The sequence below is a fragment of the Chrysemys picta genome, chromosome 5, assembly GCF_011386835.1.
Source record: "Chrysemys picta bellii isolate R12L10 chromosome 5, ASM1138683v2, whole genome shotgun sequence".
NCBI lineage: Eukaryota > Metazoa > Chordata > Testudines > Emydidae > Chrysemys > Chrysemys picta.
In genome coordinates, this window is record NC_088795.1 from 93,082,025 (window position 1) to 93,108,120 (window position 26,096).

At 44.4% G+C, this 26,096-nt stretch overlaps 2 protein-coding genes across 3 annotated transcripts in view; one reads left to right on the forward strand and one right to left on the reverse strand.

Annotated features, from left to right (window-relative positions):
- The first annotated feature begins 37 nt into the window (after positions 1 to 37).
- On the forward strand, positions 38 to 25,024 carry LRRC66 (leucine rich repeat containing 66). The gene is made up of 2 exons (XM_024102604.3): positions 38 to 210; positions 21,237 to 25,024. The coding sequence occupies exons 1-2, from the start codon at positions 72 to 74 to the stop codon at positions 24,062 to 24,064; spliced, it is 2,967 nt and encodes a 988-aa protein (XP_023958372.3). The 5' UTR covers positions 38 to 71; the 3' UTR covers positions 24,065 to 25,024.
- LOC135983981 (general transcription factor II-I repeat domain-containing protein 2A-like) overlaps positions 23,722 to 26,096 on the reverse strand; it is a 25,433-nt gene continuing 23,058 nt past the window's right edge. For both annotated transcript variants that reach the window (XR_010601872.1, XR_010601877.1), the window contains one exon: positions 23,722 to 23,936. The gene's annotated coding sequence lies outside the window, so the exon portion shown is untranslated. The remainder of the gene's footprint in view (positions 23,937 to 26,096) is intronic.

The following is a 26,096-nucleotide window of genomic DNA, read 5'->3' on the forward strand; positions in this document are numbered from 1 at the left end:
AAAATATGTTATTGGTTTACTTATGATACAAGTATTTTATTAACTAAAAACATGAGAATCATTCCACATCTATGTGTCATATTATGACTCGTAGACTTTGCTCCCTGATAAGTATGTACAATAGAGGAAATTGGAGTTCAAAAGTCCCTGATGTTAGTAGTTCACAAGTTTCTGAGTGGCTGCGCTATGGACTGATCATCTGTGAGAAAAGTAAGAAAATTTGAAAATAAGTTTTTAGCAACTTCAGACTAAATGTGCATTTTTCAAAGTAATTGTGACTCTCTTAATGAAATACAATGTTTAATATGATCTGGCAGTGAATTTTTTTCCCTTTACTTTAAAGAAACACGTTTAAGGTTTTTCTGATTTCTCTTTGGTCCTTAATTATTATAATTTTGCATATTTATTTCTAGATATTATGGCAAAGCCTTATGTGAAAGTCATAGTTTTGGTCCTTTGCCTGAATTTTACCGGATTATCAGAGACCAAATCACAGCAGACTGGTGTTGGTATCTATTACAATTCTGACTGCTGGTGGGATGGGAAGTTCTTGACGAATTGTTCTTTCACTGGAAAATCTACTATCCCCACAGACATATCACAAACAGTAACAATAGTTGATTTAAGTTATAATAATATTACTACCTTACTGTGGTCTGAGATGAAAAATGGAATATCAAATACCTGAATCTTAGTAATAACCTGATTTCTGAGCTATCTTTAAATAGCTTTAGAAATTGACCACTTTTGGAAACTCTAAATCTCAGTGGTAATACCATCCATTACGTCACACCGGAGATACATAAACCTGCACACTGGACTGATAAACATAGAAAAGTTCATACTTATGATCTCCTTCCTTCTTTAAAAGTCTTGTCCATTGAGAGAAATAATCTTACTGCAATTCCAAGAGGTGAGTAGTACCCAAGAGAGTTGACTTCAAATATATAATTTTATAGATTGTTTTAATTAATTGATTGTGTTATTTAAATTTGAATCTCATTTAATTCTGTCTTATATGTAGTGGACATGAAAGATTCATCCACAAAGAGATCAGAACAAGATTTACAAGCTTTTCTATGGTCCTTGTCACTGTAGTAGCTAAATGCCTCAAACATTAATGAATTTATCCTCAATACCGGTACCCTGTGAGGTTCAGAAGTATTATTGCCCCTATTTTATAGATAGGGAACTGAGGCAAGCTTTTGGGAAAGTTGGGGAAAATATGCAGATCTCCTGAGTCCCAGTCCAGTACCTTATTCACAAGAACATCAGTGGAGAAAGGTGAGGAATTTTATAATACAGTACTTTAAGAGATGGAGAAAATTTGCATGAAATAGTTCAGTAATTTCAAAGTTTCACAAATTTAAAAACAAGCAAAGTGTGAGATTTTTTTTTCCAGAATATTTGGCCAGACACTTAGTTGTATATTAATGCAGTTAAAAAGACGGTTACTCACCGTTGTAACTGTTGTTCTTCGAGATGTGTTGCTCATATCCATTCCATTAGGTGTGTGCGCGCCGCGTGCACGATCGTCGGAAGATTTTTACCCTAGCAACACCGGCGGGTCGGCTGTGGCGCCCCCTAGAGTGGCGCCTTCATGGCGCTGAATATATACCCCAGCCGACCCGGCGCCCCCTCAGTTCCTTCTTGCCGGCTACTCCGACAGTGGGGACGGAGGGCGGGTTTGGAATGGATATGAGCAACACATCTCGAAGAACAACAGTTACAACGGTGAGTAACCGTCTTTTCTTCTTCGAGTGCTTGCTCATATCCATTCCATTAGGTGACTCCCAAGCCCAACTTAGGTGGTGGGGTCGGAGTGAGACATTGCTGTGTGCAAAACCGCTGATCCAAAGGCAGCATCGTCCCTGGACTGCTGCACTAGTGCATAGTGTTCTGTAAACGTGTGGACTGACGACCAAACCGCAGCTCTACAAATGTCCTGGATCGGAACTTGCGCCAGGAAAGCCGTCGAGGACGCTTGGGCCCTCGTGGAGTGAGCGGTGAGGTGCGGTGCTGAGACACCTGCCAAGTCATAGCAAGTCCGGATGCAAGACGTAATCCAGGAGGATAGGCGTTGTGAGGAGACCGGTGAGCCTTTCATTCGGTCAGCCACTGCAACGAAGAGTTGCGTCGTCTTTCTAAAGGGCCTTGTGCGGTCAATGTAGAAGGCCAGGGCCCTGCGTACGTCCAGGGAATGCAAACGTTGATCCTGGCGAGAAGCATGTGGTTTAGGGTGAAAAACCGGGAGAAATATATCCTGGTTGATATGAAATGGAGAAACCACCTTAGGGAGAAAGGCAGGATGTGGGCGGAGCTGCACTTTATCCTTATGGAAAACTGTGTAAGGGGGCTCGGATGTAAGCGCCCTGAGTTCAGAAACGCGCCTTGCTGAGGTGATGGCTACGAGGAAGGCTGTCTTCCAGGACAGGTACAGAAGTGAACAGGTGGCCAGTGGCTCGAATGGAGGACCTGTGAGCTTGGAGAGAACCAGGTTGAGGTCCCACGTCGGAACGGGCTGACGTTGTTGTGGGTACATCCGGTCTAAGCCCTTGAGGAATCTAACGACCATCGGGTTAGAGAATACCGAGGACGCGAGTTCCCCTGGATGGAAGGCCGATATAGCGGCCAGGTGAACTCTAATTGAAGATATCGCCAACCCCTGCTGTTTTAGGGAGAGGAGATATTCCAAAATAAGAGGAATAGGTGCGTGCAATGGGGACGTGGCTCGTTGTTCGCACCAACAGGAGAACCGCTTCCACTTGGCCAAGTATGTGGTCCGTGTTGAGGGCTTCCTACTGCTCAGCAGAATCTGTTGGACAGAGTGTGAACACTGTTGCTCTGCCTGGGTGAACCATGGAGCAGCCACGCCGTGAGGTGGAGTGATTGCAGGTCGGGGTGACGCAGCCGGCCGTGGTTCTGCGTGATGAGATCCGGATACAACGGAAGCGGGATCGGTGTCTGAACCGAGAGTTCCAACAGCGTGGTGTACCAATGTTGTCTCGGCCACGCTGGAGCGACCAGAATTACCTGTGCCTGGTCTCTGCGCAATTTGAGCAGTACCTTGTGGACCAGAGGAAACGGAGGGAAGGCATAAAACAGGTGGTCTTTCCAGGGAAGGAGAAACGCATCCGAGAGGGAGCCTGGGGCTCGACCTTGCAGGGAGCAGAACACGTGGCACTTCCTGTTGTCTCGAGATGCAAACAGGTCTATCTGGGGAAACCCCCACTTCTGGAAGACGGAATGTATGATGTCCGGACGGATAGACCACTCGTGCGTTTGAAAGGACCTGCTGAGTCGGTCCGCTAAAGTGTTCTGGACTCCAGGGAGGAACGATGCCGTGAGATGGATTGAGTGGGCGATGCAGAAGTCCCACAGGCGAATGGCCTCTTGGCATAGAATTGACGAACGTGCTCCTCCTTGCTTGTTGATGTAAAACATGGCCGTGGTGTTGTCGGTGAGAACTAACACACAGCGGCCCCGTAGGAGATTGAGAAATGCCTGGCACGCCAGGCGCACCGCCATCAGTTCCCGAACATTGATGTGTAGGGCTAGCTGAGGTGCAGTCCACAGGCCCTGGGTATGGTGCTCGTTGAGATGGGCGCCCCAACCCAGAGATGAAGCGTCTGTGACCAGGTGCAGAGAGGGTTGTGGGGCGTGAAACGGCATCCCCTCGCAAACCACATTGTGATCTAGCCACCATGTGAGGGAGGTCAGGACCGAGTTCGGGATTGTGACCACCATATTCAGGCTGTCCCGATGTGGGCGGTATATTGATGACACCCAGGTCTGGAGTGGGCGAAGCCGAAGTCTGGCATGCCTGGTTACGTACGTGCAGGAAGCCATGTGACCCAGGAGGGTAAGGCACGACCTCACCGTGGTAGTTGGGAAGGCCTTGAGTCCCTGGATGAGGCTCGTGATGGTGCAAAAGCGATTGTCTGGCAGGATGGCTTGTGCGCGTCTGGAGTCTAGAACCGCACCGATGAATTCTATTCTCTGGGTAGGTTCTAGAGTGGATTTGTCCTTGTTGAGTAGGATACCCAACTTGTTGAATGTGCGCACTATTATGTGGACGTGATCGCGAACTTGTTCCTTGGTGCGACCGCGTACCAGCCAGTCGTCTAGGTACGGGAACACCTGTATCCCTTGCCGACGAAGGTACGCTGCCACGACAGCCATACATTTCGTGAAGACCCGTGGGGCCGAAGATAGGCCGAAGGGAAGGACTGCAAATTGGTAGTGCACCCTGTTTACCACGAATCGGAGGAAGCGTCTGTGAGGCGGGTAAATAGCAATGTGAAAGTATGCGTCCTTCATGTCGAGGGCGGCAAACCAGTCTCCAGGATCGAAGGAAGGGATAATGGCCCCCAGAGAGACCATGCGGAACTTCAACTTTACTACGAATTTGTTGAGTCCGCGCAAGTCCAAGATGGGTCGCAGACCTCCTTTGGACTTGGGGATGAGGAAGTAACGGGAATAGAATCCCCTGCCCCTTAAATCCACCGGAACCTCCTCTATGGCCCCCATGGCGAGGAGCGTAGAGACTTCCTGTATAAGAAGTTGCTCGTGAGAAGGGTCCCTGAAGAGGGACGGGGAAGGGGGGGAGGAGGGGGGAAATGAAGAAAACTGGATAGCGTATCCCCTCTCCACCGTGCGGAGGACCCAACGGTCCGAAGTTATAAGGGACCAAGCACGGTGGAAGTGGGAGAGGCGATCCCGAAAGGAGGGGGCTGGATCCTGGGGGATGACTGGGGCGCCGTCCTCGACTGCACCTTCAAAAGTTCTGCCTGGGGCCTGAAGGTGGTCTAGGTGGCCCCTGGTTCTGGCCAGGTTGAGGGCCGGTCCACCTTCCTAAACCACCTCGCCCTCGCCTTCGGGCCGAGTCCTGTCTCTGACGAGGCGGGGGGGGGGTAGAAGCGCTGAGGCTGCGGCCTAAACGGCCTGCGCTGGGGGCCCACAACATGCATCCCCAGGGAGCGCATGATTGTTCTCGAGTCCTTGAGGCTCTGCAGGCGGGAGTCCGTCTTATCCGAGAACAATCCATGAACTTCAAAAGGCAGATCTTGTAGGGTTTGCTGCAGCTCCGGAGGCAAACCCGAAACCTGAAGCCAGGAGATCCTGCGCATAGCGATACCCGAAGCCAGGGTCCTCGCCGCTGAGTCTGCAATGTCCAAGGAGGCCTGCAAGGAGGTCCGAGCCACCTTCTTGCCCTCCTCTACCATGGCTCCAAACTCTTCCCTGGACTCTTGGGGAATCAACTCCTTAAACTTCCCCATAGAGTTCCAGGAGTTGAAATTGTAGCGGCTCAGTAGCGCCTGTTGGTTCGCCGCTCTAAGTTGTAGCCCTCCGGCTGAGTAAACCTTACGGCCAAACAGATCGAGCCGCTTAGCCTCTTTTGATTTAGGCGCTGCAGCCTGCTGGCCGTGGCGCTCTCGTGCATTCACTGATTCCACCACCAGTGAACACGGTTGGGGGTGGGTATACAAGTACCCATAGACCTTAGAGGGGACAAAGTATTTTCTTTCCACCCCTCTCGCTGTGGGTGGAATGGAGGCAGGAGTTTGCCATATCGTATCCGCATTCGATTGTATCGTGCGGATCAGAGGTAACGCCACCCTCGATGGGGCATCTGCTCCAAGGATGTTCACGATCGGGTCGTGCACCTCCACTATCTCCTCCGCCTGCAGGTCCATATTACGGGCCATCCTACGCAGGAGATCCTGGTGAGCCCGAAGATCTATCGGAGGGGGACCCGTACATGAAGTGCCCGCCACTGCCTCGTCCGGAGAGGAGGAAGAGGATGCCTCCGGTGGTACCGGATCCAAGGGGGGGTCCTGATCCCCTTGCTCTTGGGCCGGGGCATCACCTGCACTTGGGTCCCTGGTGTCGGGTGGCGTGGACACCGAAGCCTCCATGCCTCCTGGCGGAGGCCGAGAGATGGTGGATTCTGGGGCCCTTCTGACCGAGTGACCCGAGCGAGAGGTCGATGGTATTGGAGCCCCTTGCTCTTGGTGGTACGCCCACGGGGTCCAAAACGACCAGTGAGATGGTCCATGAGAGTGGTCCTCTGCCATCTCTTGCCAGTGGCCGAAATTTTGTTCCTCGGCGTGCCCTTGAGGGGGGTATGCCGATCTCGACAGGTCCTCCGAGGAACGAGACACCGATCTAGACGGCCATGGCGGTGCCGAGAGAGATGAAACCATCCCGGTGGGCTGCGGTGCCGCACGGTGCCGGTCCGGAGATGATCTATCTCTGCGCGGTGCCGGCGATCGGTGCCGGGATCGCGACCGGTGCCGATGACCTCGTCGGTGCCGGGAGTGGGATCTGGACCTCGACGAGGACCTGGAGTATGCCCGGTGCCGGGAGCGACCCCTCGACGTCGAGCGTCGACCGTAGCGGTGCCGAGAGCTACGTCTCGACGTTGATCGGTGCCGACGATCATATCGGTGCCGAGACGAAGAGCGGTGCCGCGAAGAAGATCTTGGCCGCGAGTACGACCGGTGCCGAGACGGTATTCGGTGCCGGGACTGCGAGCGGCGTGGGGACCTGCTTCGGGACCTGGATCGGTGCCGAGGTTCCAGCCCTTGTGATGGCGGGCGCATCAAGGCAGGTTTCCCCCTCGACTGGACCGTGCGAGTCAACGGTGCAGTCGGTGCCGGTGGTTGAGGCGGTGCCGGCTCCGTGAGAGCTATTAAGTCTCTCGCCGCCGCGAAGGTCTCTGGAGTCGACGGGAGGCACTGTATCACCGCCGGCCTGGGGGGAGACGCTATCTGCACCGGACTCAACGGCCTCGGCGCCGGAGTCGACGGTGCCGGAGGCACCTGTTTTCGTTGCTCCACCGGTGGACGCGGCTCTACCCCCGGCACTGGGGGAGCTGGCGTCTTCGGCACTGATGTCCCCGTCTTATGGGCTTTTTTATGCCCTGGGGATAAGGACCGGCGCCGAGGCACTTGCTGTGTCTGCGGTGCCGACGAGGTCCGGTGCCGGGGGGGCTTGTCTGACGCCACTCGCGTGGTCGTCGCAGCCGGTGCCGCCGGGGCACTGCGCACCGAGGTGCTAGGTGCCGGGGCCTTGCTCGTGGAAGGAGTGTCCGGGCTAAGAGCCGCCTCCATCAGAAGTTGCCTGAGCCGAAAGTCCCGCTCCTTCTTGGTTCTCGGACGGAAGGCCTTACAGATTTTACACTTGTCTGTCTGGTGTGACTCTCCCAGGCACTTCAGACAGGATTCGTGCGGGTCGCTCGTGGGCATAGGTTTAGCGCAGGAGGCGCACAGCTTGAAGCCGGGAGCGTTGGGCATGAGCCCGGCCCCGCGGCCGGGGGAGAAAGGGGGGAGACGACCCCCTTAATCCCCTGGACTATTTAGAACAACTTTAAAACTACTTAACTAATTTACAACAAACTCTAGGACTATAACTATAACTACAACTATGATACAACAAGATAAGCTAGGGAAAGTGGAGAACAGCTAAGCAGCGCTCCACAGTTCCAACGACCGTCAGGGGCGGTAAGAAGGAACTGAGGGGGCGCCGGGTCGGCTGGGGTATATATTCAGCGCCATGAAGGCGCCACTCTAGGGGGCGCCACAGCCGACCCGCCGGTGTTGCTAGGGTAAAAATCTTCCGACGATCGTGCACGCGGCGCGCACACACCTAATGGAATGGATATGAGCAAGCACTCGAAGAAGAATAAAAAGTTCAACCTAACTGTGGTTAGGAGGGGAAGGATTTAAGGCTCAGATACTTACTGCAGCTATATTTATTCACTGAGCATTCAAATATGCTAGGCGCCATACAGACACAAAAATAACCCCTACCCTAAAGAGCCCACAATTTAAATTTAAGCCAAGAGCGAGTAACTAAGAATAATATATATATGTATTGTTGTTCATGATGCTCCTGATGTGTTGAAGAAAAGGGAAAATTAATTTGCGTGTCTTTTGGACAGAATTTTCTGATCATGCTATCAGATTCACAAACGTTAGTGTCGAAGGCTATGTCTACACTTCACAACACTTTTGGCAGAGTATAGGATACAGGTAGCTACACGCTGCAGTGAAAAGTGCACTGCGTCCATGCTGTGGTGTGTAGCTACTCATTTCAGCGAAACGCTCTGGCAGAGGCTAGGAAGCAGGGAAAGGCTTCAGCAGCTTCCTTCGTCTCCTCCTCTCCCGAACATTTCATGCCTCAAGCTACACTGCTAATCACACCCATGCAAGGGAAGGGACCTACCCCGGGATGTACACCACAGCGGCTGAAAGAAGCATGCAGTTTAGACACAATCAGTGTATGGTCTGCAGAGAAACAGATTTACATGCATAGGGAAAAGTCCCTGTACAGAAGGCTAAATAAGCCTAAAGTCATACAAATCCTTCAGCACATGAAGAAGCAACTACTCAGCAGCAAGTGTGTTAATTTTCACCCCACTAATCTGCCCTTTTGTCTCCAAACAGTTCTATAGCATGTGGTAAGATGTTTTGTATTATCTTGTTGGACCAATCAGGCTTTTCTGTGAAGGCTGTAGCCACAGCTTGTGTTAGAACATGCATTGTCGGGTTTATTTACTGATTGTTTTGCTAGATAAACATAATCTTATGCTTGATAAGATGTCATAAATGGGAGAGAGAGGATCTGGCTGTCCCTATCACAGAGGAACACTGGTTTGATGAAAATATTGGCATGCAGTATTAAAACTCACTAGCATAGAATTACAATGTAGAACATATATAAATTAGATCAGGGTTCTCAAACTTCATTGCACCGCAACTCCCTTCTGACAACAAAAATTACTACACGACCCCAGGAAGGGGGACTGAAGCCTGAGCCCGCCCAAACCCCATCGTCCTGGGCTGGGGGGCCAAAGTCCAAAGGCTTCAGCCCCAAATGGGGGGCTGTTACCTGAGCCCTGCCACCAGGGCTGAAGCTACAGTGACTTTCAGTGAGATTTAGGGTGTCTCTACACTGCAGGCGGCCGGGCTCAGGCTTCGGCCCCAGGCTCCAGCAAGTCTAACACAAGCTCTGGTGACCCCCATTAAAACTCCACAGGTTGAGAACCGCTGAATTAGATCATACTGGGTTCTTAGTGTATGTAAATGCAAACGCCCAGTAGAGGAACTTTGTCATGATTTACATGAATATAATGTAGTTTTGCACTTCTGGGATATTTGCAAAAACTATTGAAATTAATGATACTTACATAAGGACAGGATTGTGCAATTTATTAGTGGTTGGAAGTTAAAGCTAGGTAACTGTTGACTAATTATACCCTTAGATATATGCATGCAGCTACCCTTGACTTCAATAGAAGTTATGCATGCAAACCTGAGAGTAAAATTTGACCATGTCTTGTACATTACTGATGGTAGAGCACCAAAGTTTGGCATATGGGCTAACCAAATGTACTTGTTTCTATTCTATTGTCTGAAAATCCTTTTTAGGATCATAAATTATAAATGATAAAACAATTCCCTCTCATACATAACCACTAGCAAGAGGGCTGTGTAACTATAGTTTTGTATTTCTGAGCTGCTACTAGACCTGTCCTAGTACAAATTTAATACTCATCATTATTAGTTTATGGACAGATGGAGGGTGATTACCTCTTTTCTGCAACAAGTAACTCACACTTTATCAGCAGCTCCTCGGTCCTCGCCCCTTTCCTAACCCTCCAGTCCTAACAATGAGACAGTAGCAGTGAATGGCAGCTAGCACACACTTACTTAAGGAGCATAGTGGTGGTGCCTTCTACCTCAATAGAATACTTAACATTACACTCCTTGGAAGAATGTGGCTATACTGTGGTTTGTCACACATGGCTCTTGCTTGACTCGTGATGTGAAGGGGAATTGTGCCCATGTCCTTCAGCTAAGCATGTGGAAGTTACAAGTCTCTCCACACGAATAAATGCATAAATATGAATGTACACAGATTGTAAACTCTTTAGGGCAGCAACTGTCTTCATTGTGTGTGTGCAAAGTGAATGCACAATAGGGCCTCTGCGTGCTACTGCACTACAAATAATTAAATAATAAATGTGCAGTAACAATGTTGCATTAAAGTTTGATATTTAAGACATCAAGAAGAAATAATTACTTGCCTTTAATTGTCTTTCTCCAAAAATACCTAACTGTAGCAGATTGATATTTGGCCAATATGCTACAGATTGGATAGGGAAGTCCCATAGCTCATCTCTGAGCTAGTAGCTTCAGCCGGGGACACTGCATGCTGTCATCAGTTCCTTTCAAGCTAAACGGTGGATACAAACTAAATAAAATCTTTGTTTAAAAAGATGCAACAAAAAGTGGGTATGGAACTGTTGCCGGCACAGGGGCCCGAGGACAGCAACAGTGAGGTTCGTTGCCCGGAGTGCTTCACGCCAATAAACATACCGGGGTGGAGAAACAATCAAAGTTTATTTGAGATCTCAAAGTGGTGCAAGGAGACAGGCAAGTCTCAAATCGAGCACACCAGCAAAAGCAGTTTCTCTCTTCTTTATACATTTTACAACTAAGCCCCCCCCTCCCCCTCTCTACCACCCCTTCTCTACTCCCCCTCCCCTCTCTACCGAAGGCATGTTTATACATTTAAGCAACTAAATCATTCTAGGGCTATAAATCTAGCTTGTTAGTAACTTCTCTCTAAACAGTTATTTGGTCCTGTTTACCCTTAGTTTATTACCCCTTCCCCAGCTAGAAACATGCAAACCTCATCATTATTGTTTGGTACCTGGCATGAGCAAGGTCGTAATTGCTAACTGGCTATTTACACATTCCAATTCCTGTCCTTGGTTGTTGAGGCCGATCAGAGTTAAACATGGAAGGACAGAGTTTAAACATGGAAGAACTCTGGCTCAGGCAGGCATAGTAACCCCAACAGAACCTTCAGCTTGAAGGAGAGGTAGGTGGGCACGTGGTGATCAGTGAACCAATTACAGGCATTTTTTTCTCCAAAGAGAAATACTTTAAGAGCCTTGACTAGCCTGGAGCCTGAATTGCTCCACCATCTTTCTCTGTAAATATAAACATCCAAACAACAGCAATATTGGAACATTCAAAATATCACTGGAAATAGCAGGGGATACAAAGTAAATACACCATAAACAGAAACAACTTCTTTTTAAAAAAGACAAGCATTAAAAATTGATGTTTAATTATAGAGAAGACCAAGGAACTTCTCAATAAACAGAAAACAAAATAAAGGCATCCTAAAAATAAAATAAAATTGGCAAATGGGGGAGGGTAGACCTAGGGATCTCTCACCTCATAAGTAGATTTTGCAGTAGGAGAGGCTAAGCGTTAATTCTTGTTAGAGGTTGGGTATATACTAGAAAAGCTTTGCCAAAGCCTCCCTAGTTTAGTGCCTATATCAGCAAATGCACTTTTATGCCAGTATAACTGCATCTACAGTAGGGCTTTTGGAGGCACATCAATGTCAAAGACACACAAAAAAAATCACACCCCTAATTGACGTGCTATACTAGGAATAGTTTCTAGGGTAGCCATAGCTTCAAGGAGGTAGCCAAACAATAAAGTTCTTCGTAAAGTTGTTCAGAGAATTCCAAGTGACTGTCCTACAGATCTTCTGAATAGAAACTGATGAGGTTGGCTGCAGGTTAACACCCTTTCCACTGAATGTGCAGTGATGTTACAATTTGGCATAGTAACAACAATGTAGCAGATGGAATTCAGAACACTAGTGTCAGGGTTTGCGATTCAGAGGATAAATACTTTTTGAATAGATATTTTAAATTCTGTGCTGTGGCTGTCATCGAGGCAAAGAAAGTTTTCTTCTCCTTCAATATATCATCCAGAGCAGAGGTTCTCAAACTGTGGTCCGTGGACCACCAGTGGTCCGCGAGCTCCATTTCAGGTGGTCCGCAGATAGTTCCCTCTAAGATGTGTGTCTGGGTGGCTGCACACAAGAGAATGAAGGGCCACCCATCTAATTAGTGAGCCGCATAGGTGTGGCTCCACTAATTAGATGCCTGGACCCTGGAGAAGACACACATGTAAGGTGAGGTGGTGGTGTTGGGAGGAACAGGGGATAGGTGGGAGGGAGCAGTGGGGTGAGAAGAGGGGTTGGGGGGGAATTTGGGACATGCAGGGCTGCAGTAGCCAGAGAAAGAGGTGACTTTCCCCAGCTCCAGGGCTGCGGCTGCTGGGGATAGACGGCCCTCATGCCCAGCCTCAGCTCTGTGGCTGCTGTAGTGGGGGAGATACCACCCTCCTTCCCAGCTCCAGCCCCGGGGGCTGCTGCAGTAGGGGAGAGAGGGAGCGACTCCCCTCCTTCCCAGCCCCAGCTTTACAATAGTTAGCTAACGGTACAAACAACATTTGGAAAGATCAAATGTGGTCAACCAAGACCCTCAGCAATTTTCAAGTGGTCTGCAAAAAAAAAAAAAAAAAAGATTGAGAACCACTGATCCAGAGGATCTTGCTTAACCGAACTATTTCAAGTGATGCACATTCTGAAATCGCAGAGCTGCTTTTACCTTGAAACATATTGTGAACATTTCTTACTCTGAACAGTTTTCTATCTTCCCACTTAAAATAATAATCAGACTGATTTGGCCATTTCAGTTGAGGCACCCTACCATATCTGGTGGGGACAAATGGTTGCTATAGTTTTTGGTTTTTCAAATCTCTCTGGTTGAGTTTTGGCCAGTTTCATCCAACCAGGTTCTAGAAGTGATAGGACAGCTTCCGGGTGGGATTTTCAACAGTGTTTAGGATTGACCTAACTGTGCTCTAATTGAAGTCAATGATAAAATGAATGGTAAAATTTCCATTAACTTCACTGGGAGCAGAGTTAGGCCAACCCTAAGCACTGCTGAAAATCCCTTTAGAGGCCTCTGCCTGTAAGTCTGACACATGTCCCTCATGGTTAGTGGACATGAGCAAGGAGCTATAGTGTCTACTGCTAGAGACATCATTAATGCTTCTGTTTAGGAAGGCAGGGTGCCAGCTTAATTAAAAGCTGTTAGGCTCTGTTCAGGAAAACCTCCCACTATCTCTTGTCTTGTTCAAGAAAACACATAAATTATTGCCCTGATTCTAATCTGCCCTATAGGGACATTACTGAAAGTGACAGTGAGGCAGCATTTCTGGAAGCCTTGCGTTTCTGACCTGAGTACATGAAGGAGACTATGTACGTTTCTGTTTGAATATCTCCTCTTATCAAAAGGACAAAGGTTCAAAGGTTCATGTTAATTATTATAAATAAGACAGAGCCTTTGATACCAATGACACGATTTGGTTGACTTTACTGTAGGAATGGACAAGTCAGTATCTGGGTAGGAATAGAACTATTTTTCACAATGGTTCCAGAGGGTGGGATTGAGCAACTGTTCATTCAGCACAAGGGTTTTCTCATGTAGGGATCCAATGAGCTGTATGAGCTCTGGGGTAAATTTTTCAAAAGTTACTCAGGCATGTAGGAGAGCCTAAGTCCTGGTGACTTTCAGTGAGACTTAGGGTGTCTCTACACTGAAGATGGAGGTGTAATTTCCAGCTCAGGTATACATACCCATCTACCTCTGATGCAGCTAGCGCACTAAAAATAGAGTATAGCTGCCTCAAGTACAATCCCATCTCTAACCTCAGGTTCATGCTCAAGCCAATAACTTGTCCTGCTACTCCTGCCATAGCTGCTATACTTCTAGTTTTAGCATGTTAGGATCAAAGCTAGCGCAGGTATGTATATCTGAGCTGGGAATTACACCTCCGGCTCCAGTGTAGACTTTCCCTTAGGCTTTTAAGTGTTTAAGTCACTTTTGAGAATTGGACTTAATGTTTTGGAAAGTTTTACCTCTGAGCTAAATCCCTTCTGTGCCCCAAGCAGGGAAGTACATCTTAACTTAAGCATCCCTTTGAAGCCATTTAGTGCTTATTCTTTGAAGCCAGAGATACTCATTTAACCTATTCACACTCACACAAATTTAAGACTGATATCACAAAAGTTGTTTTGGTTTCTTTTTTAAGAGCTCAGGTGGTCCAGAACTAGTTATGTTTTATTAGGTAAATTAAAAATTATAAATTGCATGAAGCTACAGCAGGCAGCAGATGGGAAATATGCATGTTTTTGACAGCACTAAGGAATGTTACTACTTTAATGAACTCGCACATTGGAAAGAACATTTCAGATGTTACTGATTTGCCAAAAGATTAAAATGATGATATTGATACTCTGTACCCTTTTAAAAATAAGACAATAATGCTCAATAGAATATGCATGAAAAATCAAAAACTATAGCAACCATTTGTAATATCCAGTAATTAAAACAAACTTTGTTGTCAAGAAAACAGAAAACCATTTTTACCAGACAAAATTGGTGAAACATGGAGAAAGCACTTTGGGCTTTACGTGTATGTTAACCAAGTACGTTAGACAATTTGTTTGTATTTTCAGAACTAGGGAAGCTGCAATCTTTACAAAGTCTGCATCTGTCATCCAATGAGATATCATAGATTGATCAGAGTGATTTTCAGAACTGTTCCCAACTAAAGAATATCTACTTACAGACCAACAAGATAACCAAAATTCATCCTGATGCCTTCAAGAATCTCAAAAACTTGCAGGTTGTAAATGTGGCATTATGATTTTCCAATGAAAATGGTGTGCATAGAACACTTATTAAGGACATTAAGTGTCATAACTCTTAAGCAATAAGATATTAATCCACAATCATCAGTATACAAGTGTAAAAATTAATCTAAAGGAAATGGGGTATATCTGAAAAAATCCTCAGTCTTGTGACAACAGCTTTAAACCATAGCTATCTGGGGGAAGTTGTAAAATATACAGATTATTTTTTCTTGTAAACCTTCATAAATGTTCTAGTTTTTAAGAGCCTTTCATCTTCTCTTTTGGGCTCACTCCACTCTTTATATATTTCCTAACCCTTATTAGGACATGTGCTTACACACCAATTTCAAGGTGATAGAAAATCAATAATTGCATCATTTAAATGAGTGTGCGTGTTACACAGCTCCTTTTAAATCAAGTGGAAAACAAGTATCGGAACAGAGCCCTTTATGGGTTCACTTGCGATTTGGACCAAATTTAACAGGCGGCAAAGTGCTTTGGGCACTTTGTGCACAGCAGGGGGCATGCAGAGCAGATCTCCTAGTCCCAGTTCCCTGCTATATGGATCCCTCACTAGGCATTGTTTATGTAACCCTTCTGCCCCTCTGAGTTGGCAGCAACAAGGGCTGGGTTCAGCATCTAGGGGTTCCATTTCAATAATGCAAAACCGGCTCGAGCCCCCACCCAGTGACCTGGGACAATTACATACCACCCCCCGGGCGTCTCTAGGAGGCAATACTTCCCCTCTCGCAAGCACGGAGTCTGAGTGTAGCAAAAGCCTTTTAATAAAGGAGGGAAACAATGCGGCATTATGTTGGGGAAACACCACAAACAGGATTCATAACATAAACCATGAGCAAAAGACCCACCTCCAAGTAAGCTTGGCAGTGTCCTTTTCCCCTAAGGGACTTAAGTCCAATTACCCCAAAGTCCAACAACCCCAAAGTCTCTGTCTCTGGTCAGTGCCACCCCAGAGTTCAGAAGTTTATCCGCAGAGTTTTACCCCCCCAGCCTGGGCGGAAATGGGGGGGGGGCATACGAGATGTTAACGGGCACCTTACGTGGTCCGAGGCCTCCAAGGCCGACTGCCCCACCTCTCCGTGGAGTTCTGCTGCAGCCTTTACCACGAATGGCTCCGCTCTACCAGCCGCGCCGCTCCTCCAGCCGTCCCCGCAAACTGCTCCTCTCTGCTCCCCGTTCCGTGGGCCGCTCCAACCGTCCCACAAACTGCTCAGCTCTGCCAGCCTCTCCATTCCACCAGCCGTCCCATGAACCGCTCCAGCTGCCCCCGCAAATGGCTCAGCTCCACCCTGCGCTGCTCCGCTCACTCGCTGTTCCACGGGCCGCTCCAACCGTCCCACAAACTGCTCAGCTCTGCCAGCTGCTTAGCAATATATCTTCAGGCTCCCCCACTGGTTAACACAGCACTCGGTGAGCTCAGCTCAGCAATTTTAGCTCTTTTAGTGATTGCAGCTCTTAGTGATTTCAGCTTGTAGTAGGCGAGCCCCAGTGCTGGTGCACCATTGGCCCAAAGTGAATTCAGTTCAGCAACTTCTAGCTAGACTCCTAATGGAAGCAAACTTAGCTCTGCTATTCAACAGTGGAGAGAGGGGGGCAGTGCAATTGGTGTTCCAGGCCCTCAAAAGGGGCCCATACCATCAGGTACACATACCTGTCCCCAACCTCTCTCCAGTCACTGGGTTTGTAACCCATGACCCTTGTCTAGCAAGTGCTACTTAGTTACTGGCGAGTCCCTCTGTCATACAACAGTTCCACTGGCCTTGAATCACAGAATCAGGGTAACAACACTTTATTCTTCCTGCCCCAATAACAGAGAAACTGGGGTTCCCACACCAGCCAAAGTAACCACTTTCAGTTGTTGTTGTCCCAGGCTAGGCGGGTGGGTGTGCCTATGCAAACAAGATCAGCCCCCGAAGTTCTTTTCCACCCTCGCCATAATTCACCACCAGATGTCAGAGTAGAGCTTATTCTGACTCTGCTTACACTTAGGCTACATGAACCATGGCAAAGGCCTGTACACACACACGCACACACAGAGAGGTGCAGATTAAAAGCACAAGCAATGTGCATGGGCCTAGTATTGACCAGAATATAGATGTATTTTAACACTGCTTTTACAGCGTATGTACACACGCACCCATCTTAGTGGCCAACTCATGTATTTCCAGAATTAAGCCCTCAGTTCAGTGTATATATATCTCAGGATTTTTTTCCTCTCAATGTCTGCTTCATGAACAGATAAAGAAATTAAAAAGACCAAGATTATTTTGGAAAGGAGACGAGTAGAAAGAGCCATGAAGGAAATATATAAAATAATCAGCCCATGGTTATCTAGGGTGGGGATGGTTACCTAAGGTGTGTTACTTATTTCCCTCCCTAACATAACAGCAAAGAAGCACTCTGAAATTAAGAACAGTACACTGAAAACGGAGATGAATTATTTTTACTATACAGTTACCCTTATAAATTTAATCCTAGCTATTTAACACTCATTCTTCAGAGCATAAACTGTTCATCAGTTGGATCAGGAAGATATTTGAAAATACTGCAGAATTACCTTCCTTTGGAGCATCTGAAATTAACACCACTGAAGGGAAAGGACTCCTCCCTGCCAAAGGAGGGAAACAATTCTACATTATAGAGGAAACTTCATGGAGAGAACCCCATGAAGCTTCCAGGCCCCTGTGCAGGAGTAGTCACATCGAGGATGAAACAGTTCTAAAGATACTGTCATCATATTTTGTGGGCAAAAACCTTCATTCTTAATTTAATGTTGGAATTTTCCATATCTTTGAATCATTTAATAAACAATGCTGTAGTACAGTTTTTTCTTGCTTCCTTAAAAATGCTTACCACATAAAAACTGATTTATTAAAATAAATGTTATTGCTAACGATGTATAAGTTAGACACCATTCGCTCTATACCAGTTGTTCTCAAACTTTTTTTTCCGCGGACCACTTGAAAATTGCTGAGGATCTCGGCAGACCACTTCATGATCTTTCCAAATGTTGCTTGTACTGTTAGCTAACTATTGTAAAGCACTTTCATAGATTCATAGACTCTAGGACTGGAAGGGACCTCGAGAGGTCATCGAGTCCCGTCCCCTGCCCACATGGCAGGACCAAATACTGTCTAGACCATCCCTGATAGACATTTATCTAACCTACTCTTAAATATCTCCAGAGATGGAGATTCCACAACCTCCCTAGGCAATTTATTCCAGTGTTTAACCACCCTGACAGTTAGGAACTTTTTCCTAATGTCCAACCTAGACCTCCCTTGCTGCAGTTTAAACCCATTGCTTCTTGTTCTATCCTTAGAGGCTAAGGTGAACAAGTTTTCTCCCTCCTCCTTATGACACCCTTTTAGATACCTGAAAACTGCTATCATGTCCCCGCTCAGTCTTCTCTTTTCCAAACTAAACAAACCCAATTCTTTCAGCCTTCCTTCATAGGTCATGTTCTCAAGACCTTTAATCATTCTTGTTGCTCTTCTCTGGACCCTTTCCAATTTCTCCACATCTTTTTTAAAATGCGGTGCCCGGAACTGGACACAATACTCCAGCTGAGGCCTAACCAGAGCAGAGTAGAGCGGAAGAATGACTTCTCGTGTCTTGCTCACAACACACCTGTTAATACATCCCAGAATCATGTTTGCTTTTTTTGCAACAGCATCACACTGTTGACTCATATTTAGCTTGTGGTCCACTATAACCCCTAGATCCCTTTCTGCCGTACTCCTTCCTAGACAGTCTCTTCCCATTCTGTATGTGTGAAACTGATTTTTCCTTCCTAAGTGGAGCACTTTGCATTTGTCTTTGTTAAACTTCATCCTGTTTACCTCAGCCCATTTCTCCAATTTGTCCAGATCATTTTGAATTATGACCCTGTCCTCCAAAGCAGTTGCAATCCCTCCCAGTTTGGTATCATCCGCAAACTTAATAAGCGTACTTTCTATGCCAATATCTAAGTCGTTGATGAAGATATTGAACAGCGCCGGTTCCAAAACAGACCCCTGCGGTACCCCACTCGTTATGCCTTTCCAGCAGGATTGGGAACCATTAATAACAACTCTCTGAGTACGGTTATCCAGCCAGTTATGCACCCACCTTATAGTAGCCCCATCTAAATTGTATTTGCCTAGTTTATCGATAAGAATATCATGCGAGACCGTATCAAATGCCTTACTAAAGTCTAGGTATACCACATCCACAGCTTCACCCTTATCCACAAGGCTCGTTATCCTATCAAAGAAAGCTACCAGATTGGTTTGACATGATTTGTTCTTCACAAATCCATACTGGCTGTTCCCTATCACCTTACCACCTTGGATAAAAGCACTATATAAAAAAACCCTTAATAATAATAATTAACATTTTTTTGTTCTACAGATAAAAGCACACAACTCGTATTTTAATATCAGTAGTCTTATTTTTCTAATGCGATGGATGTGCTCTCTCTCCCCTGCCATGGCAGCCCCTGAGCTGGGGCTGGGAAGGAGGGAGGTCTCTCCACTGCAGCTGCAGCCCTGAAGCTGGGGAAAGTCACCTCTTTCTCTAGCCGTTGCAGCCCTGCACACCCCAAATTCCCCCCACCCCCTCTTTTCACCCCAGTGACCCCTCCCACCTACCCCCTATTCCCCGCAACGCCACCACCTCATCTTACATGTGTGTCTTACATGTGCCTGCGTGGCTCCACTAATTATAGGAGGGTGGCCCTTCATTCTCTTGTGTGCGGCCGCCCAGGCTCACATCTTAGAAGGAACTATCCGCAGACCACCTGAATGGAGCTCGCAGGTCACCGGTGGTCCACAGACCACAGTTTGAGACCCTCTGCTCTATACAGCTCTTTATAAATTAATTTTGAGTAACTTATTTTCAAATAAGTTGTGAACCTCAGCAGCAATGCTATGACAACCCTTCTACCAGCGATATTCATTGACTTGAACATACTTCAATCTGAAGTGGATTTATCAAAGTCTCTGGATATGTGACTGCAGGCTCATTGCTTTCAAACATTTTATTAGTTTTCTTTCTGAATCCTTGAGGAAAAAGTGGAATACCTTATGCAGTGAACTGGTCAGCAACTCTGGTCAACCTCTGCTGTCTCTCAAAAGGTTTCATTTAAACTGTGAAATGCCTATAGACAACATCTCATTTAAGAAAATTGCTGTCCCAATAGGAGAAACAGTTGTGCTAGAGTGTGGCTTGGATAAAACCTGGGGTATGTGTAATAATTACTATAGCCATCCAACATTTTAAGTTCCTGTAAAATACATGTAGGATGATAATCAAGCTTAATTCACAGTAAAGGGAACAATTCCTCAGATAAAAAGTCTTCATTAAGAATAGTTGTATAATAAATAGATTTCAGATACATTAAAACATTAGAATGTTGTGATTAAAAATTTTTTGGGGAACTTGACTTTCAAACATTTGAAGTTATTTTAAAATATTGATGTCATATTCCACCTCTTCATCCAACAAATGTATGGTGCAGAATCAGTCATACCAGGAAGTGAAGAACAGGTGGTGAATTATAAATCAGTTCATATTTTGGAGGATGGTGGAGGCAGAATAATGTTTCTGGACTGCTTGTAGAGAAATGAGAGGTAACACTGTAGTGTTTTTTGTTCTCACTAGGTAAAGTGAAAGAGGGTTTTTATTTGGATCTGTAACGTGTGTGTGAAGGGGAAAGGGTTATTTTTATTTATTTTAGAAGTGTGGCTACCCTAGGCTTTAACGCATAATAATTCACGTTGTAAACAAATTATTCTTGACCCATTAATCAACACTAACCCCTCTCAATATTAACGACATCCATAAGGGCTAAGACTTTTCCCACTTAGCCCTCTCTCTAAGATAGGGCCCAATAAGCAAACACGTTTTGCAATGGTCCTGAAGGTTCAACAAAGATGGGTTCTGACAGATTAATGCAAAAGTAAATTGAAGGCTTCTGGACCCTCCTTTTGAAATGCTTTACCCCAAATGGATGGATGGACTGAGAGGAACTGGATATATGCCAGCCAATATCTACTTCCACGGTTGGATACAAAGAGAAAGGCCATCTCTAAAATGTGCAGAACCCAAATCATAAAGGGTATATAGATAAAAATCAATACATTGGCTTGCACCCAAAGATAAAGTAGAAGCCCACGCAGGTTCTGGAACAGATGCATAAGTAGGTCCCCAGAAAGGTATGACAGTAATTAACAAGCAGCAACATCCTGCACCAGTTGAAGTTTCAAGTGGTTGTCAGGAAGATACTGCTATAATGCAATAGTAAAGTATTTCCAATATGAACCAAAAGCATATTGATGTAACTCCAGTAATTTCCCCCTCTATTTTTATAGTATTTACAGTATGGAAGTTTGAAAGACTATGGTCCAAACTGGAAGTGTGGATGAGGTATGGTGGTTTAACAGTAAGGTGGCAGGATATTAGGGTACTGTTGGGGGATAAGTAGAAAATGGGCTTTATTTATTATTTAAGAATTAATGACATCTAAAATTGTTAAAGATATATCAGATATAGTGTCTCTATAAAAATGGCTACCACACTGAAGACTATTTAGCCTTAAGAAGCAACAGATTTACATTTTTAAATATGTATTTCATTATCTTTTTTCATTTCAGAGAATGAAGAAATCTATTGGTGGACACTCCATGGCAGAATTTCCAAGGATAACTGGCTTCCTCATATTAGACAGTATGAAATGAAAAACTTAATAATATACAGTATTGGGAAAACTGCAGAAGGGCTATATACATGTATTTGTAACAGAATGAAGACGAAATCTCTCATCTATGACATATATGTGAAGCAAAAATATTCACCATCCTTGGTTAGAAATGCCAGAGACATCAATGCTGTTATTAGACCAGGAAGAACAGAAGGAGACTTCACCTTGGCAATCTGTCTCTCAGTTCTAATTACGTTTGTTTGTGCTTTTTGTCTTGGTGCTTTCACTAGACCTTACATTGGCAGACTCTGGAGACAAATATGCAGAAAGAAAAGCTCAGCTTCAGAAAATACATTTTCTAATCAAGGATTTTCAGCTGAAACCCTGACAACAGAGAACATTTCAAACACACAAACAAGCGTACAGCAAAATTTGTCTTTTTGTAGTGGAAACTCTTCAAGAAATGTAGGCTCTGACATTGTGGATGCTACTAGCTTGCATAAAGTTGCCCTTCATAACAGAGTACTTGCAATAAATACAGAAGAAGCAAACCAAGATCAAAGCAGCAACTATATCAAAGTAAAGAAAGAAAAGGTGTCTCAGAATAGCCAAGCAACTAATTCTGCTGGTGAAGCAGATATAAACATTGGTAATAATGACATTTTTTCTGCAATGTCAGATCATCAGTGTAGCAATAAAGCCTTTCGAAGAGAATTATCAAATAATGACATTTCATCACGTGATGATTCAAAATACCTTTTTAATGAAGATTCAGGAAAAAGCAGGTTCTCTCCTATAGCGAATAGATTTAACGTGGACTCTGACTCACTCCACATTGAATCTTCAGATTTAAATTCACCATTTGCAAGAGAAACTAACTTTCCATTTTCTGAAGCACAAATACAAACAAATGCACAGAGTTCTGAATACAATGATGTAAACAACAGATCTAATCTGTTGCAGTCTGAAATTGCAGTCTCTCTTCAGGAGAATACGAGACAAATGACTTCCCACACTCAGCCACTGAATACTCAACAATGTATGCTCAAAAGGCATAACTGTGATAAAGAGCTTGATGTAAATGACAACATAGATATGCTCAATAACAGTGAGAATTTTATTTTACCTTCTAGCTGTGAAAGTGATATAAATATTGAGAATTCAAACACCTACCAAACACAGAAAAATTCTGCTGGTATTCAAGAGTTTGATTGTAAAGAAGAAAATACTAGAAATAAAGACAATCCAGTGGACATGTTTAATGACAGCAGTTCCACAGATGAAGGGTCTGCATTCACACTGAGTGATTCTAGTTCTTTAACAGACAGTGAACTGGGGCAATCTAATGCTGGTGATGATCATCTGACCAACCCGTCAGTAACAGAGCAGGTGATTAGCTTAAACAGTGGTACTGGCAAGTTCACCACATTGCTACAGAGTCCTACAATTACTACTGGATTTCAAGATATTATGGAAAAACATGAAAATAAGAATGAAACATATTCTGAAACAGCTATTATTTCTGGATCAGGTACTGGTATGTCTGAAACACATTCATCTGTTCTTCATATAGATTCATCTCACACTGATATATCTGACATATTTCATATTGATAAGTTTGATGATCATGTAACTCTGTCAGGTTCAAATACAAATAATCCTCCATGTTGTGAAGTTCCTGGTATATTTGAGTATGTTACCAACCCAAATTCACCAGTCCAGAATAAAATTTCTAATCCTGTCTGCAAACAAAATATAAATTTGAATTATGTAACATTACCACCATTAAAGTATTCTCCCAGATCTATTCCAGATACAGAGAACATTATTTCTAAAAACACTTATTTGCAGCTTTGTGAATTTTCTACTTTAACTCAGCATTTTGACAGATCCACACCCTCTCATCAAAAAGAAAATGTTACTGAGATCAATACAGAAGAAAATCATATAGCTCAGAGTTCTTCCCTGAAGAATTACGGGGAAGATGACATTACATTAAATATAGCAAATATTAAAACTCCTCACATGAACAATAATTTTATATTCACTTCTATTGATTTTGGTTCAAACTGTGTGGCTAATAAAGCATCACTTCTGCATTCCAATATAACTACTGATGAACCATTTCTTCAATCTCATTCAGAGAGCACAGATGAAAAATCTGTTGCAAACATTACTGAGAGACAGGGCACATCAGTGCAAGAGCAACAGCATATGAACATGTCTGGGACTTGTGCGCAAAGAATGCACAGAGGTTTTAATGAAAGGGAATGTGATAAATACACAGAACAAGAAGTTTTGTCTGGAATGGATAAAGGCAATTCTAGCTTGTGTACAGCAGAAATGAAGTTTCACAATATTATGACAGATTCAAGCCGTGTTACCTCTTCTGAGACAATGCAATCAGTTTTCAATGAAGAAAAATACCTACAACCTGATCATGAGAGTGAAGAGAATGTATGTTTCTCAACACATCCCCAGAGCTATTTTAATGCAAATGTGCAACATAGTTTATATAAGATGTCACAGAATGCTCAAGGAAATACAATCGCCAGCAGAACCAATTCCAGTGAGACTGAGAATGAAACTTCGTTGGCAGAATTAGAAAACAGTTCTAAGGCAGATGCAATCCTCCAAAATTCAAGCGAAAAACCTGATAAAAAAAATGAAGCCACAAGAGAGCGGCTTTTAACAGAGGGCAGCTTTTTTGTTAAGAAGAAAAAAGCCTTTGATGGTTTTGCAAGTGTTCTACAAAGCAGAACATTGGATTCCACAAAATAAGATGTAGGATGTTAAATGACTGTACTAAGACTCTCTGCAATGTTTATTAAGGGTACACAATCTTACACAGTACACAAGTAAATGTCAAAATGTGCTTAGTTTAAGATGGAGTATGGTTCCTGAATTATATATATACTGATAAATATTGAATATTAAACTTAAAACAACCCCAACCATTCAACCATTGTGCCCAGTTTTCTCAGCATAATTATCTGCCCTGAATTATTTCAGAAACCCATTCTGTAAAACTATTTTAAAAATGAAGGGGGATGACAGTAGTATGACCCTAAGAATTTGCTATATTGTAACTCATATCAGGCCTGACACACTCACTACCCCCAACACACTGCTATCATAATATGTATCTAAAAGGTATCATGTAAGGTATCAGATGTAAACAGGTAAATTGGCCCCAAAAATCAGTGTCTGATACATGCACGAATTGTGTACAAAGAATTATGTGTGCTGGAAGTATGTTCTTTAAAATGTGTTTCGGAAGCAGTGCATACGTTGAGCATGCCCTAGCAAAGGAATATGTATTCCCCTGTCTAATTGGCTTGATTACAAGCAGAGGAAAATGAAAGCACATTTACATATAAGGTAAACAAAGCAACCAAGCTAACAAGCAGCAGTTTAGTAAGCACACAGAGGGACAGAGTCTGCACCCTGATGAAGTCTTCCCAGCTCTAAAGGCAGAGACAATGGACTTAGGGCACATAAATTACAGCACCCTCTGAGTCTGTGAACGTTGGGTCCCCTGGCCAGGAGGGCTAGAGATGCTGGTGGCTGGATGTAAGTGAGAAAGCTGCTTAGGCAAAGATTATAACTTGCTAAAATTAAATTTTACAGTAGAGACCAAATTTTGTTTTGTTTGTAACCAAACCTGTCTCTCTTTCATTTGCCTTGTATCATTTACATCTCTGTTCTTTATTAATAAACTTATTCTTGTTTTATTACAAAGCCATCTCAATGCTGTGTATTAAAGTGAAGTGTGTCTTCAGCTAACTGAACAGATTGGTGTGTATATTGTCTCTTTGGAGGCAGCAAACTTAATTTTTATGAATGTCTGGTGAGAGGGACTGGACACTACAGAGAGACATCTTGAGTGGAACTCGAGAGCTGGGATTCACTGCTTGCTACTTGCAAAGGAAGGTTTAGACTGGCAGAGGTTTGAGGAGTTTGCTGGTGAAGCAGATAGACAGACGTGGCAGGGAGCTGACACACAGTCTAATCTCCAGCACAACTGACTATTGCTGAAGCTGTGGGGTAACACAGTGGCTTACAGTTCTGTGGGTCCTGAGCAGAACATCACAAGCAGCCATACTTCACTTTTGATTTGCCAGTATTTGGCTATGTCCATTCAAAATCACAAATCTCCAAAGAGCCATGTGTTTTGGCAAAAATAGTGTGTTTTTAGAAAAATTCTTATTCAAAACAAGTAGAACTAGAGAGTCAGCTTTAGTAAGCAAAATGGTTTCAGTGGAATAATAGTAGTAGATAATGTTTTCACCCCCAGCTCAGAGAGAGCCGAGAAGCCTTCTCAAACATGTAAGCCACTCGGTAGCTGCGACTATGCAATAACGTTAAAAATTAGATTAATTTTCTCTTTGCTTCATTTTTAATAGGTCTATTTTCTCTTTAGTATTGGTGCTTAGATACTAAGGCACCTTAAAAGATATTTTTCCCCTGGAAATTGTCTCCTTGTAAAATATCCTTTATTCTCCTTTGCCTGACAAATGAACATTGTCAGCTTTATTTTTTAAGCTGTTTTAAAGCATGTTTCTAATAGAGAACCAATTCAATAGCAATTATAGAATTTTAAACACATTTAATAGAGTATATTTCTATATAAATCTGCAAACCCCAATATGTTCTGTGAATGCCATTTTGATTGTAAAACTTTTTTGTGCCTTTTGGCACTCCAGCCTCTAACTTGAGCTGGAACATCCAAGAGGTGTCAGGAGAGATCCTTGCACCTACCAGATGGCTAACAACAGAGAGCAATCAAGAGTCATCAGTTTGGATGGTCTTC